Source organism: Hyperoodon ampullatus, assembly GCF_949752795.1.
Source record: "Hyperoodon ampullatus genome assembly, chromosome: 17".
NCBI classification, from domain to species: Eukaryota; Metazoa; Chordata; class Mammalia; order Artiodactyla; family Ziphiidae; genus Hyperoodon; species Hyperoodon ampullatus.
The window spans coordinates 33,884,252-33,897,693 of NC_136930.1; the positions used below are offsets into that span (position 1 = coordinate 33,884,252).

Here is a 13,442-nt window from a genome sequence, read left to right on the forward strand (position 1 = left end):
TCCAAGATGTGGAATTTGAAATTTACAAAAAATACCACTTAACAATAGTATCAAAAAATACAAAATGCTTATAAATTTGACAAAAGATGCTCAAGACCCCTATGCTGAAAAAAAACAAAGCACAGAGAGAAATGTCATGTTTATGGATCAAAGACTCAAAATTAAGATGTTAATTCTTTTCAAATTAATTTTTAAACTCAATCAAAATTCCAATAGGCTTTTTTGTAGAAATTGACAGCCTCATTTAAAACTTATATGGAAATGCAGAGGACCCAGAATAACAAATTTGAAAAAGAATAAAGTTAATGAACTTTCATTACTTGATTTCAAGACTTATCAGAAAGCTACAGCAGTCTGTAAAGTGTGATGATGACCAAGAGATAGACATATAGGGAATCTAGTATATAGCATGATGACTATAGTTGACAATACTATATTGTATATTGAAAGCTGCTAAGAGGGTATATCTTAATGTTCTCACTATAACAAAACAACAACAACAAAATAGTGATTATGTGAAATGAAGGATATGTTAACTGAACTCATTGTGGTAAACATTTTACAACATACACATGTATCAAATCATCACATTCTATATCTTAAACTTACACATTATATGTCAATTATATCTCAATAAAGCTGGAAAAAAACAGACATATAAATCAGTAGAACATAATAGAGTTTAGAAATAAATTCACACATATATGATATAGTGATTTCAACAAACTCATATGATTCAGTGATAAAAAGACAAACAACTCAAATATTAGAAACAGGCAAAAGATTTGAACAGACACTTACCAAAAAGAAAAAAGAAAAATACAGATGGTAAATAAACTCATGATAAAATGTTCAATCTCATTAATTATTCAGAAAATGCAAATATAAAATACGATGAGATACAACTACTCACACACTAAAATGGCTAAAAATGAAGACTGACTATACCAAGTGTTGACAAGGATGTGAAGCAACTGGTACCTCACACACTACTAGTGGGAATGTAAGATGGTACAACCACTTTGGAAAACATTTTGGCAGTTTCTAAACCAACTTAACATACAATTCATCAATTCCACTCCTGGTTATTGTGTGTATGCCCACACAAAGATGTGAACACAATTATCCACAGCAGCATTATTCATAATATCCCAAAACTAGATACAATCCAATGTCCATCAACTGAGATATAAATAAATTGTCCTATATTCACACAGCAGAATACTATTCCAAATTAAAAACAAACCAACTACTCCTATGTACAAGGACATGGAAGAATCTCAAAAACATTATGCTGAGCAAAAAATATCTAACACCAGGGCTTCCCTAGTGGCGCAGTGGTTGAGAGTCTGCCTGCCAATGCAGGGGACACGGGTTCATGCCCCAGTCCGGGAAATTCCCACATGCTGCGGAGCGGCTGGGCCCGTGAGCCATGGCCGCTGAGCCTGCACGTCCGGAGCCTGTGCTCCACAACGGGAGAGACCACAACAGTGAGAGGCCCTCGTACTAAAAAAAAAAAAAAAAAAAAATCTAACACCAAAGAATATAGACTGTGTGATTTCATTTATATGAAATTTTAGAGCAGCCAAAACTAATTTTTAGTTAAAGAAAGCAGATCAGCGGATGCCTGGAGGAGGGAGCACTAGGATTAGTGGAAGTGGGGACGGTGAATGACTGTAAAGGAATAAAAGAGTACTTTTGGGGAAGATGAAACTACAGCTCTATAGCTTCATTGTTGGGTTAGTTATGTGAGGTATATATTTATCAAAACTCTTTGAACAAATGGGTTCATTTTTCTGTATGTAAATTATATCTTAACAAAGTTGGTTTAAAAAAATACAGAGAGTTAGTAAAAAGTGTCGTTCTTTATAAATTATGTGATATATCTCTGACATAGATTCTGGTCACTTTTGCATTATAATTGAAGCAGCAGACAAAATTTTAAACTTAGAAGTATATCTAATTAATTGATTTTTCTCTATAAAATTTACAGTATTAATATACTCCTTTTTATTTATAAAGTTTCTAAAAGAAGGTCAAGGGTTCCAAAGAGAGGTATGAATATTATTATTGTATTAATTAGGGAAATGCTAACTACTGGAACAGATAAAACAAAACATTACAATGGCTTAAAAAATTAATATAAAGCAAGTGTAATTAAGACATCATGGTACTGACACAGAGATACACAAATAGATCAATGGAAAAGAATTAAGAGTCCAGAAACAGGCTCTATTTATCTGAAAACTTATACAATAAAGATGGCATAAATCTGTATGGAAAGAATAGATCATTCAATAAATTGTGATTTACAACTGGTCTTCTATATGAAAAAAATAGATTTCTATCTATATCATATAAAAATTAATTTCAGGTAGACTATACACTTAAATATTAAAGCAAAACTTTAAACCTTTTGGAAGAATATGTAGGAAAAATATCCTTTGATCTTAGGGATGAGAAAACTTCATAAACAATGACACAAAGAGTGAAATCATAAAAAAATTTAAAATATGACAACATTAAAATTTTAAAGTTTGAAAAAAAAAAACACACACAAAAAATAAACAATTCTCTCACAGACCAAGAGAAATGGGTAAATGATATGAACTGATAATTCACAAAAGAGAAAAATCAAATGGCCAAATTAAACATAAGAAAAGATGCTGCATTCAAAGTAATAAAGAATTAAAAATTAAAACTGATGAGATACATTTCTCACCCATTAAACATGAAAAAAGAGTGAAAGTCTGACAATAACAAGGTAAGGATGTAGAAAAATCAGAGTACTTCATGCATTGCTTGTACAAATCACTTTGGAGTGAAATTTTATAGTATATAGAAATTCTACTCCAGGTTTATACTACTGAGAACCTCTCAAACATGTATAAAACATAACATACAGATGGGTGTTTATTGTAGCATTTATTATAAAATATTTCTATTTCTATTATAAAACAGAAACAAGTGTCATGCCCGTGACAAAAAATGGAACAAGAAATGTGGTAGCTTAATATATATATATATATATATATATATATATATATATATATATATATATATATATATATATATAAAGAGATTATTCTGTATCAGCACATATTGAACTGCTTTACTCATTTTAACAGTTGCCTAGTATTCCATTTATAAATATATTTATGCTTGTCTATGTATAGTGTATTTCTGGAAGTTTCTAGATAAGAAAGGTGTACAATGGTTACTTCTGATCAGAGGAAATAGGTGACTGGGGGATAGAGATTGGAGGGAAACTTCACTAAATGTCATTTTGTATATTTTGAATTTTTAAATTTGTGACTATTTTATTTAGTCAAAAAATTAAATTAGAAAACCTTAAATATAAACCTAAATGTGAAAAAATATAGCAAAATATGTGTAGGTAAAATATTATTTATATAAAATTGTAGAACAGTTAAAACAATTCTATTTGTTATAGCAAAAGTACTAATACATTCACGAAAACAATAATAAATTGAGGCTAGTTATCTTGGGGAAGTATAGGAAGGAAATGGGATGGTTCAGGGATATATAGGTTTTTAAAATTTTACCTGTAAGGTTTTTTTCTTTAACATTTTCTAAAACAAATAAAATAAAATATTTAGATTTGAAAACGGTGAGCAACGGGTATTAATAAGTGTTTATTCTCTTTAATATATGCTTGAAATAGATCATAACTTTTAAAAAGTATATAAAGCACTTAGTATAGTACCTGGCACACAACAGCCATCTAACAAATGTTACTTTCCAGTCATAATGTTTTATTTTATTATAACTTCTAAGACTTACTCTGCTAACTCCACTTTGTAAGTACTGTGTGTTGCATGGATATTCATTTTGGAAGTTGAAAGGGAATACTGTTCCTGTTAGGAGAGAAAAAAAAAACTGTTTTAAATATCTATTACTTCAATAAATGGTATATCACCACCTAAAAACCTTAAGTACCTAGGATATTCTAGGCACTGTTTTGAAATGTTTTCTGATAGTTCATTTACTCAACACAATGAAATGTCAGCAACCATGTTAGGTGATGGGTTTATAAGCATGAAAAAAGCTCAGAGCTAAAAGAGTTCATAGCTTATTTTTTAAAAAAACAAGCTCATAAATAATGACTATAATAAAAAAAAAAGTTATGTGACAGGTACAGAGAAGATACCAGGGGAGAGTAGAATGGGCTTTGGGGGTATCAACTAAGGCTTCACGAAAAGAAATAACTCAATCTGGGTCTTGAAGAAAAAGTAGATTTCTTTGAGGGTGTGAGTTGTCCAGAGAGTATAGAGGTATGCTGAGAAAGGCTAAAATTAATTTCTGATTTACTTAACTTTTCTGCTTAATAAACCCCTACTCCTGTCCAGATCTTAGGATAAAATTAAATGAGAGATCAGGACTACCAGCCCACTCCTACCTACCCCTGAAATAGCCTTCAAGGGAAAGGATCAGTGGAAAACTGAACCTGTACAAATGAGGGAGGGACGAGTACTGTAAAAAGGCTAGTCACAGAAAGAAGCAGCTGCCAATGGTTTTATTTCCTTCGCTTTAGGAAAAAATCTGAGACTTCGCCCTACACAACTGCTTCTTCAGTGCACCAGAAGGATACAGCTTCAGCATTGCTAAACTATGGTCCAGAAGATCCCTTAATTTCATTTTGTCTGTCCTAAGTCACAGCCATCTTCAAAGGAAACATTACCAAAGTAGAGACAATCTTTGTAGGAACCAAAGATAGGAAAACAAATGGAGGACTGAGGAGCTGTGTCATTTCTATCTTTTCTGATTCATCTTTGTACCCAGTAAAAGGGTTATATTTTCCCTTTTCTAAGTAGCCAGTTATTCAGTTGAACACATGGACTAAACAGAATTTAAATAACTTTTATATTTTATATATATGTATAGACAAATATACTTAAAATATAAATATATATACTAGCAATAAAAATAATAAAAAGGTCACTATTCCAATTTAGAAATTAAATACCAAGTGTTTCAAGAATTTGTCCAAAAGTTTAGTTTTATGGGCAAAAGAAAATATTTTAGAAAATTTAGATTTCCTGAAAAATTAGATTTTATGTTCCAGCTCAAGCACAGCCTTAATCTGTAAGTGTTGCTTGGTACTAATTTTTTTCAATTAGGTATATGTTTTAAAGGCTAATGCTCTCTCCACATGACTGCCCTGCAGTGATCATAATCACAGGACACAATTTGTATTGAGAGTATCATTCTGAGCAGAAGCCAGTTGCTAACCATGAAAATGAGACATGAAAAAAAAAAAGATACACAAGTTGCTCTCAGGCAAAAATATACACGAGTTCTTCCCACCTTTGTTGGTCTGGTAAACCATTAAGAATTTTCTTAATGTAAGTCAAAACCACAATGAGGTATCACCTCACACAGGTCAGAATGGCCATCATCAAAAAGTCTACAAATAATAATTGCTGGAGAGGGTGTGGAGAAAAGGGAACCCTCCTACACTGTTGGTGGGAATGTAAATGGGTGCAGCCACTATGGAAAACAGTATGGAGGTTCCTTAAAAAACTAAAAATAGAGTTAACATATGATCTAGCAATCCCACTCCCGGATATATATCCAGAAAAGACAAAATTTCTAATTCAAAAAGATACATGCATCCCAATGTTCATAGCAGCACTATTTACAATAGCCAAGATATGGAAACAACCCAAGTTCCCATCAACAGAAGATGTGACGTATACACAATGGAATATTAGCCATAAAAAAGCATGAAATAGTGCCATCTGCAGCAACATGAATGGACCTAGAGAATATTATACTTAGTGAAGTAAATCAGACAGAGACAAATATTATATGATACCATTTACATGTGGAATCTAAAAAATAATACAAATGAATCTATTATAAAACAGACACACAGACATAGAAAATAAACTTATGATTACCAAATGGGAAAGGGAGGAGCAGAGGGATAAATTAGGAGTATGGGATTAACAGATACAAACTACTATACACAAAATAGATAAGCAACAAAGATTTGCTGTATAGCACAATTAACTATATTTAATCTTATAATAACCTATAATGGAAATAATCTGAAGATATATATATATATATATATATACATATATGTATATAACTGAATCATTACTGTATACCTGAAACTAACACAATATTGTAAATCAACTATATTTCAATTAAAAAAAAGAATCCTTCTCTTTGGTAATACTTCTAAATTCTTCAAACAGTGGAGATCATTGGTTTTCATTATTTTTTAAATATCCATCATTTATATATTTATTTACTTATGTATCTTATACATATATTATTTATATATTATTTGGCCTTTCAAATATTAATTAGCCATTAACCAATTAATTTTTTTAAATGTGTACCCTAGATTACTCACCAGGGGGAGAAGTCAGATGACGAACAGGTCTTGCTGGTTGAAGTGGTTTACCAATCAATTTTTTGGTTTCCATTATCTCAAAGACCTTGAGGTTCCATACTTTAGATGGGAAAAATACATTTTATCTTCTAGACAAGATAATCAATTTGCTTTAACATATATACAAATAACCACGACATTCATTTGAAGATAACTATTTTATAAGTTAAGGTGGAACACACAAAACAAAGCATTTAAAATAACATGCAACAACCATAGACCCCTTTACAGCATCTGTCACAACTGAATATTCCCTCTTTAAGACATTTTCCTCCCTTAACTCCACTGACTCTTTTATTTAAGTTTTGTTTCCTATTTCTTTGATTGCCTCTTCTAACTTCCTTAGCTGATTCCTATTTTTCTCCAATTAAATTTAGGGATTCGTCCAAATTTGGCTTTGGTCCTCTTAGCTACTCTCATCTATTCTTATGATTGCAACTACCTATCTGCATGATAAATATGCCCTAATTTACACATCCAGCATCTACCTCTCTTTTAAATTCCAGTTTTATCTAATTTCCAAAAGATATTTCCATTTATATCTTACTATAGGTACCTCATATTCAACATATCCAAAATTGCAGTACTATTTACAATAGCCAGGACGTGGAAGCAACCTGAGCATCCATCGACAGATGAATAGATACAGAAGATGTGGTACATATATACAATGGAATATTACTCAGCCATAAAAAGAAATGAAATTGAGTTATTTGTGGTGAGGTGGGCAGACCTAGAGTCTGTCATACAGAGTGAAGTAAGTCAGAAAGAGAAAAATACCATATGCTAACACATATATATGGAATCTAAAAAAAAGGTTCTGAAGAACCTAGGGGCATGACAGGAATAAAGATGCAGACGTAGAGAATGGACTTGAAGACATGGGGAGGAGGAAGGGTAAGCTGGGATGAAGTGAGAGAGTGGCATTGACATATATACACTACCAAATGTAAAATAGATAGCTAGTGGGAAGCAGCCGCATAGCACAGGGAGATCAGCTCAGTGTTTTGTGTCCCCTTAGAGGGGTGGGATAGGGAGGGGGGGTGGGAGATGCAAGAGGGAGGGGATACGGGGATATATGTATACGTATAGATGATTCACTTTGTTATACAGCAGAAATTAACACAACAATGTAAAACAATTATACTCCAATAAAGATGTTTTTTTTTAAAAAAAGACTACTTGGCACAAGGCAAGTGCTAAATAAATGCTATTATTATTTTAAAATATCAAATTCATTACTTTGACTCCAAAGATGTCCCTCCTCCTGTATTCCTTAAAGTCATCACCAACTCCCTCATATCACCCTCAGTTAAAGACACCTTAAATTTGTCTATGTTAGAGCCCCCACACCATAATCAGTCTCTAATTCCTATCCATTCTACTCCCAAAATATCTCTCAAATATATTTTCTTTACTCCCACCACTACTCTTTTAGTCCCACAGTAGTTCTTAATTCATCTCCCTGAACACCTAGACTGATTTAAATACTCTCTCTCCCTATGTACCTATGTACCTGGGACACAGTGAATATGCCCATATCATGGCACTTAGAGAACACTGTACTATACTATACTATATACCACACTATAATGGCTGATTTGTCTGCCATACTAGGCAAAAGTGAGGAACAGAGTCTTCTTAAAGTGAGGAACAATATTTTCATTCCTCCCGTGCCCCCTACAACTAACTCAATACTTGGACTGGATCCAAAGTAGGTGTAAAACAAGCATCTGCTGAACAAATGGGTAAATACAGTCTCCAAACTATGATCTCCTTACACACATACCTGCTTAAAAAACTTCAGTACCCCATCACCTCCTGAATTGTTAACAGAAACAGGACCCAACATCCATGTGTCATGCAGAGTAAACCACTTACCTATGTCACATTATTTAATATTCAGTACAACTTTATAAATTAGGCACTATTAACAGTTAGAGCTCAGGTCTTGGGTCAGCCTACCTAGGTTCATATCATAGCTCCACCACTTAGTTATGTAATTATGGAAAACAATAACCCCTATCTCCTAAGTTTGATGTGAAGACTAAAAAAGAAAATCTGTATAGAGCATTAGCACAATGCCTGGTACATAGTAAAAGTTAAATAAATGTTAATTTTATCATTTTTTATCCTCATTTTACAGAGAAGGCTTAGAGAAATCAGGTAACTTGCCCAAGGTCATGAGTCTAAAAAGTGATGGGTATGCTCATCCCCATGCTTTTGGCCAACATGCTATGATCAAGCTAGCCCCATACTCTCTTTCCACCTCCCACACAGGCAGAACTGTCCAGGTTTCGTTAAGTACCCTTCTTATGTGCTCATAAATCACCCCTGTATCCTCTTCCAGTGTGGTATTTATTGCATTAGTTTCAATTACCTATTATCTGACTATAAAATTATAGCTGTATCACTCAGGTATATCTCTAATGGCTAGCACAGTGTCTAATACACAGTACATGTTCAATAAGTTGTTGAATTCATAAATGTTATTTTGTTTCATCATATATATTCAGGTGCTCTGTTTGGAGTTCCCTCACTCTCCCTGCTGCTCTTCTCCCAAATTGCTATTCATCCTTCAAAACGAAGGTCAAGTTCTCTCTACTTCCTTGGAAAGTATCCTCATGTCTCAATGCTAACATTTAATAAAATAGTTCACATGAAGTTCTCTAGTTCCTAACAAATAGTTGATAGTAAAATAACAATAAAGGTAGCAACAATAATGATTTTTCTTTCTTCCTCCAGAGGTCCATATTGTATTGGGTTGGCCAAAAAGTTCATTCGGGTTTTTTCATGACTTCTTATGAAAAAGCTGAACAAATTTTTGACCAACCCAATATTTTGCCTATTAATTTTTCTAAAATGTATCATACAAAAAATCTATTATATGCCTAATTGGTTAGACTGTGAGTTAGTTGAAGCAAAAAAATCTAGACTTTATTTATCTTTGTATCTTAGTAGCTGCAACATAATTAGTTTTACTAAATAAATCTATAAATTTAAATACCTCCTATTTAATGAAAATCTTCTGATGCCTGAATGGACCAAAAGCTTTCCAAATTTTGATACCTATCAAGACAAAGTCAAAAGTAAAACTCCACCTGATTTTGCACCTGCTCATCCAGAAACTGATTGTAACCCATGATTTTAAGCAGAGGTTGGTCTAAGTGACTGTTTCCCTAAGTATAAAATAGGGAAACACTCCAAAGAAATGCTTTACGCTCCAAAGAAATGCTTTCATCTTAAAAAAATGCCTTTGGACATAATTCAAGTGTTAAAATCATAAATTTATAAACAATCTCTCAAAGTTAGCAATGGTAACTAAGCACAAAATAGTTACTTTTTCTTGAAATTCGGAGATACGCAAGCCAGTATTCTAAGTTAACACCCATCTAGATTTGTAATGTGTATGTTAACTGGTATTTCAGCATAGTGATTAACAACCTTCTAAACAAAACTAATACATAATAGGAAACAAAAAAAGTTATAAGCATATATAGCAAAAAATCCCACTTCAAATATTTATTGAATATTTTCTATGTGGAAGGGAATATTTTAATATGGACCAAAGAACAGTCTAATATTGCATTATTTAATGTTTATCCTAGCCATTTTAATTAGGACCCTAATACTAGTAGTAGTAATTTTCCATCCTGTTTCCCATATGAATAGAATACAATAGAGTACTTTGGCACACACTTTTATTTTTCATTGCTCAGCTGAAATCGAGTTGGTAGGTTGTAAAGTCTTTCCAGTTGCTGAGCAATGCAAATCCCCAGTATTCAATGCAAATCCACACTTTTCAAGAGTTGGGGAGTTACAGAACTCATATGATTTTACAACACATGTAAATAAACAAGCAAACAAACAAAAAGATTTTTCAGTACCACCTACCCTTTCAATGTGTAGTATGAAAACTACAGCAAAGTGCCCAGATACATAAATCCACATCAGTTAAGGAAATTAGGAAAGATGATGCCATACAATACTCTATTCAATATGTTTGTTTTTTTTTTTTAAAGTAAACTATGTCTGCATAGAGACAGTGACATTATAGGGAATAAGTTTGGGATGCATACTACATAACAGCATCATGTCTTAAACAGTGTTACTAATGGAAAAGTATTTACCTTATACAATAATAAGCAATTATTATTGTAAAACTGATCTAGGATCATAATCTATGAAGGACAGGGATCCACAAACCAAAGCCTAATTCTCAGTTTGGGTTACAAATAAAGACAGCTGAACTACACAGTCAGCACATAAAATAACTTCAGTCTTAAACTCTAATGTCTGCTCACTCATTGAATGTAGAACTCCTTTCCTTTGAAGCTACCTAGGTTAGGCATTTATGATATCACGTGTTACAAAGAACAGTTGCAAAAAAAACATAACCCTACCTACAACATTGGGTAGCAAGTAGTGGGCCTGTCATAAAGTTGTCTTTGAAATGTAAATATATAGTTTTGTGGTATAAATATTTTTTAAAGGACATTTTGATCCAATGTCTCAAAAATTCATTATATTAACACATGCTGAGAAATGGTTACTAACTAAAGTTTTTTTTTCAAGTTTACACAAATCATCTTAAAATGCCAAGTGGTATGAACAGAACACTGGTTTGCAAGTCAGGAAACCTGTGTAGGTGCTATTCTTCATCTAGAATACTAACTATATCTTAGGTTATTTGTTTGTTTAAAAAAATATATCAAACTAAATATAAGGGCCCACCAATTCTGAAATTACAAATTAACCTAAAATTTTCTAAAATATAGTACCATGAGATAAGTATATATACTGATCAATTGGGGCAAAATTTCATTACCCAACATATCCTATTCTTTTTCAATTAAAACTCCATTTTTTGAGATCCTACTACATGTTAAATGCTTTACATATACTATCTCATTTAATTTTGAGCCATACATTAACTGTTGTAGAAAATCATAGTTACTTTACAGATGAGAAACCTGAGTCTAAGAAAAATAAGAGATGTGCTCAAGTTCACACAGTTAGTAATTGGTAGAAATGAGGTTCCGACTATAAAGTTCACGCCCTTGTCTCTAAACTTGTGTGTTTGGTAAGTAAAAGACACCTGACTCTCCACTATTCCATGTGGACACTGCTTGTATGGAAAAAAAAAATTAATTATGAGAAGGAACATTTATGTATAAAACCTTGCTGAATAAATTGGTGTGTGCTAATAATTTTCATTTCCTCAATTTTCAATTTTTCTTCAACTACTAAATAAAATGTGGGATTACTATGCTTTCCTCACTCTGTAGACATGGTACACTGCCATTCTAATCCACAGAATGGATTAGATATATGAAACATAATATGTATTATACTTAGAAGCTGAATATTATACTTAAAATTTACAACTTAAATTCTAGATTTCTTTAGAAACTGCTGATGGTTCTGCTGCAATTAAGAAATAAGATCATATAAAATTAAATAAGCTGAGAGAAGAAGTGAAAAGACCATGTTTTCATTTACCTCATGTATATTTCCCATATAGGATTATACCAGATAGGATTTAATCTTAATTTTCAACTTCAAAATATCTCTTTTGCAAAGTTAGGATTCCTTAAAGCCAAATGCTGCTTGTAGTAAACAGCACAAACTGATAACCTGATAGATGAAAAATAACATAAAGGAAATATAGAGGAGTACAGGATAAACTAATTACGACTTACATGACAAAAGACACTTTATACTCCACAAATCGTGTTGCCATACGCAGGAAAAATTAAAACTAAAATATCAAAAATTTATGAGCCCAGAGTGTCCCCTTATATTTTCCATTTCATGCTTTCTGACCAAAAAAAAAAAAGTTTTTTCTCTGTGAAGCATCTTTCAATACAAGCATAATTTAACATTGAGGTGGGATAAAACTGTCCAGGTAATGGGTGTTGCTGGTTGTCATAACTGATGTAACTGTTCTTTTTCAGGTTTTTTTTTTTTTAGTTTTGCTAAAATATCAGCAATTATAAAATTTTGATACAAATATGTTGTACACCTGAAACTATTATAATGTTATATGTCAACTTTTGTAAAACAGTATACCCTTACATACAAGTTGCATAGAACATCTTCAAATACGTTCATTAACCATTTGATTTCCTTCTGTGAAGTGACCACATGTCTTTTGATTCTTTATTCTTACTGGGTTTTCTTTTCTTATTGAATTTAATTTATTATTAATAAAAACAACTACAGTAATCTCAAAAACAAAAACAAACTGCTGCCCAAAATTAGTAAGGATGATTCTAGGGCATGGGAAACAGTCTTCAAACCATCCCACTACCTAGGACCAGGTCCTGGGACAGCGGGCGATGTGCACTTCCTTTTGGGGGCTTTTTATGTGTTTGTTTTGTTTTTATTTTATCAATATCCCTTCAGCAGTGTAATTCCCTTGGCCACTTGCCCCTCGCCCGGTTTTCCACACCGGTCCCCACCTCTTTCCTTCCGACCTGCTCGCTCCCTTCGCACTCTAAGAACCACCTTGGGGACTCTGTGGAGGCTCTGCCTGATTTGCGCCGACTGACCCCAGAGATTCTCTCCCTCACCTCAACTTCCCCCGTGTCCGCCCTCGTAGACGGCGTCCACCGGCCTCCTCACACCCCGGGGCCTGACTTCTGTCCCCCTATGGCTCGTCATCCCCAGCCACCTACCGCCTTAAGATCCGGGAGGATTACGGGGCAAGCAGCCGCTTCGCGGCGCTCAGCCCTAGACGCCGCGGCCGAGCGCCCGGCTGCCCGTCCGGGAACGACTGCAGCCGCGACTCCGCTCCAGGCCCTGGGTGGCGGCGAAGTGGGCGGGGCAGACGGCGGCTCCCAGGGGCGTTGGGCGGGCGCGGGGCGGGGCCTCGAGCGTCTGGGGCCCAGAGCGCGGCGGAGCCCGGCGGGAGCAGTACTGTTAAACCGGCGGCGTGCGTTTGCCGGGATGTGCAGGGCGCGAGGGGCGGGCGCAGCGTCTCGGGAGCCGCGCGTAGTGCGGAGGCTTCGCC

At 34.0% G+C, this 13,442-nt stretch overlaps 1 protein-coding gene across 1 annotated transcript in view; it reads right to left on the reverse strand.

The window, feature by feature from the left end:
• The window catches only part of LOC307065647 (uncharacterized protein C8orf88), a gene marked incomplete at its 5' end in the record, with an annotated part of 43,827 nt that extends 37,366 nt beyond the window's left edge, over positions 1-6,461 (reverse strand). Inside the window, 2 exons of the mRNA XM_079722537.1 lie at positions 3,805-3,878; positions 6,389-6,461. Coding sequence (XP_079578663.1) covers positions 3,805-3,878; positions 6,389-6,461 — 147 coding nt within the window. The remainder of the gene's footprint in view (positions 1-3,804; positions 3,879-6,388) is intronic.
• Positions 6,462-13,442: the final 6,981 nt, after the last annotated feature.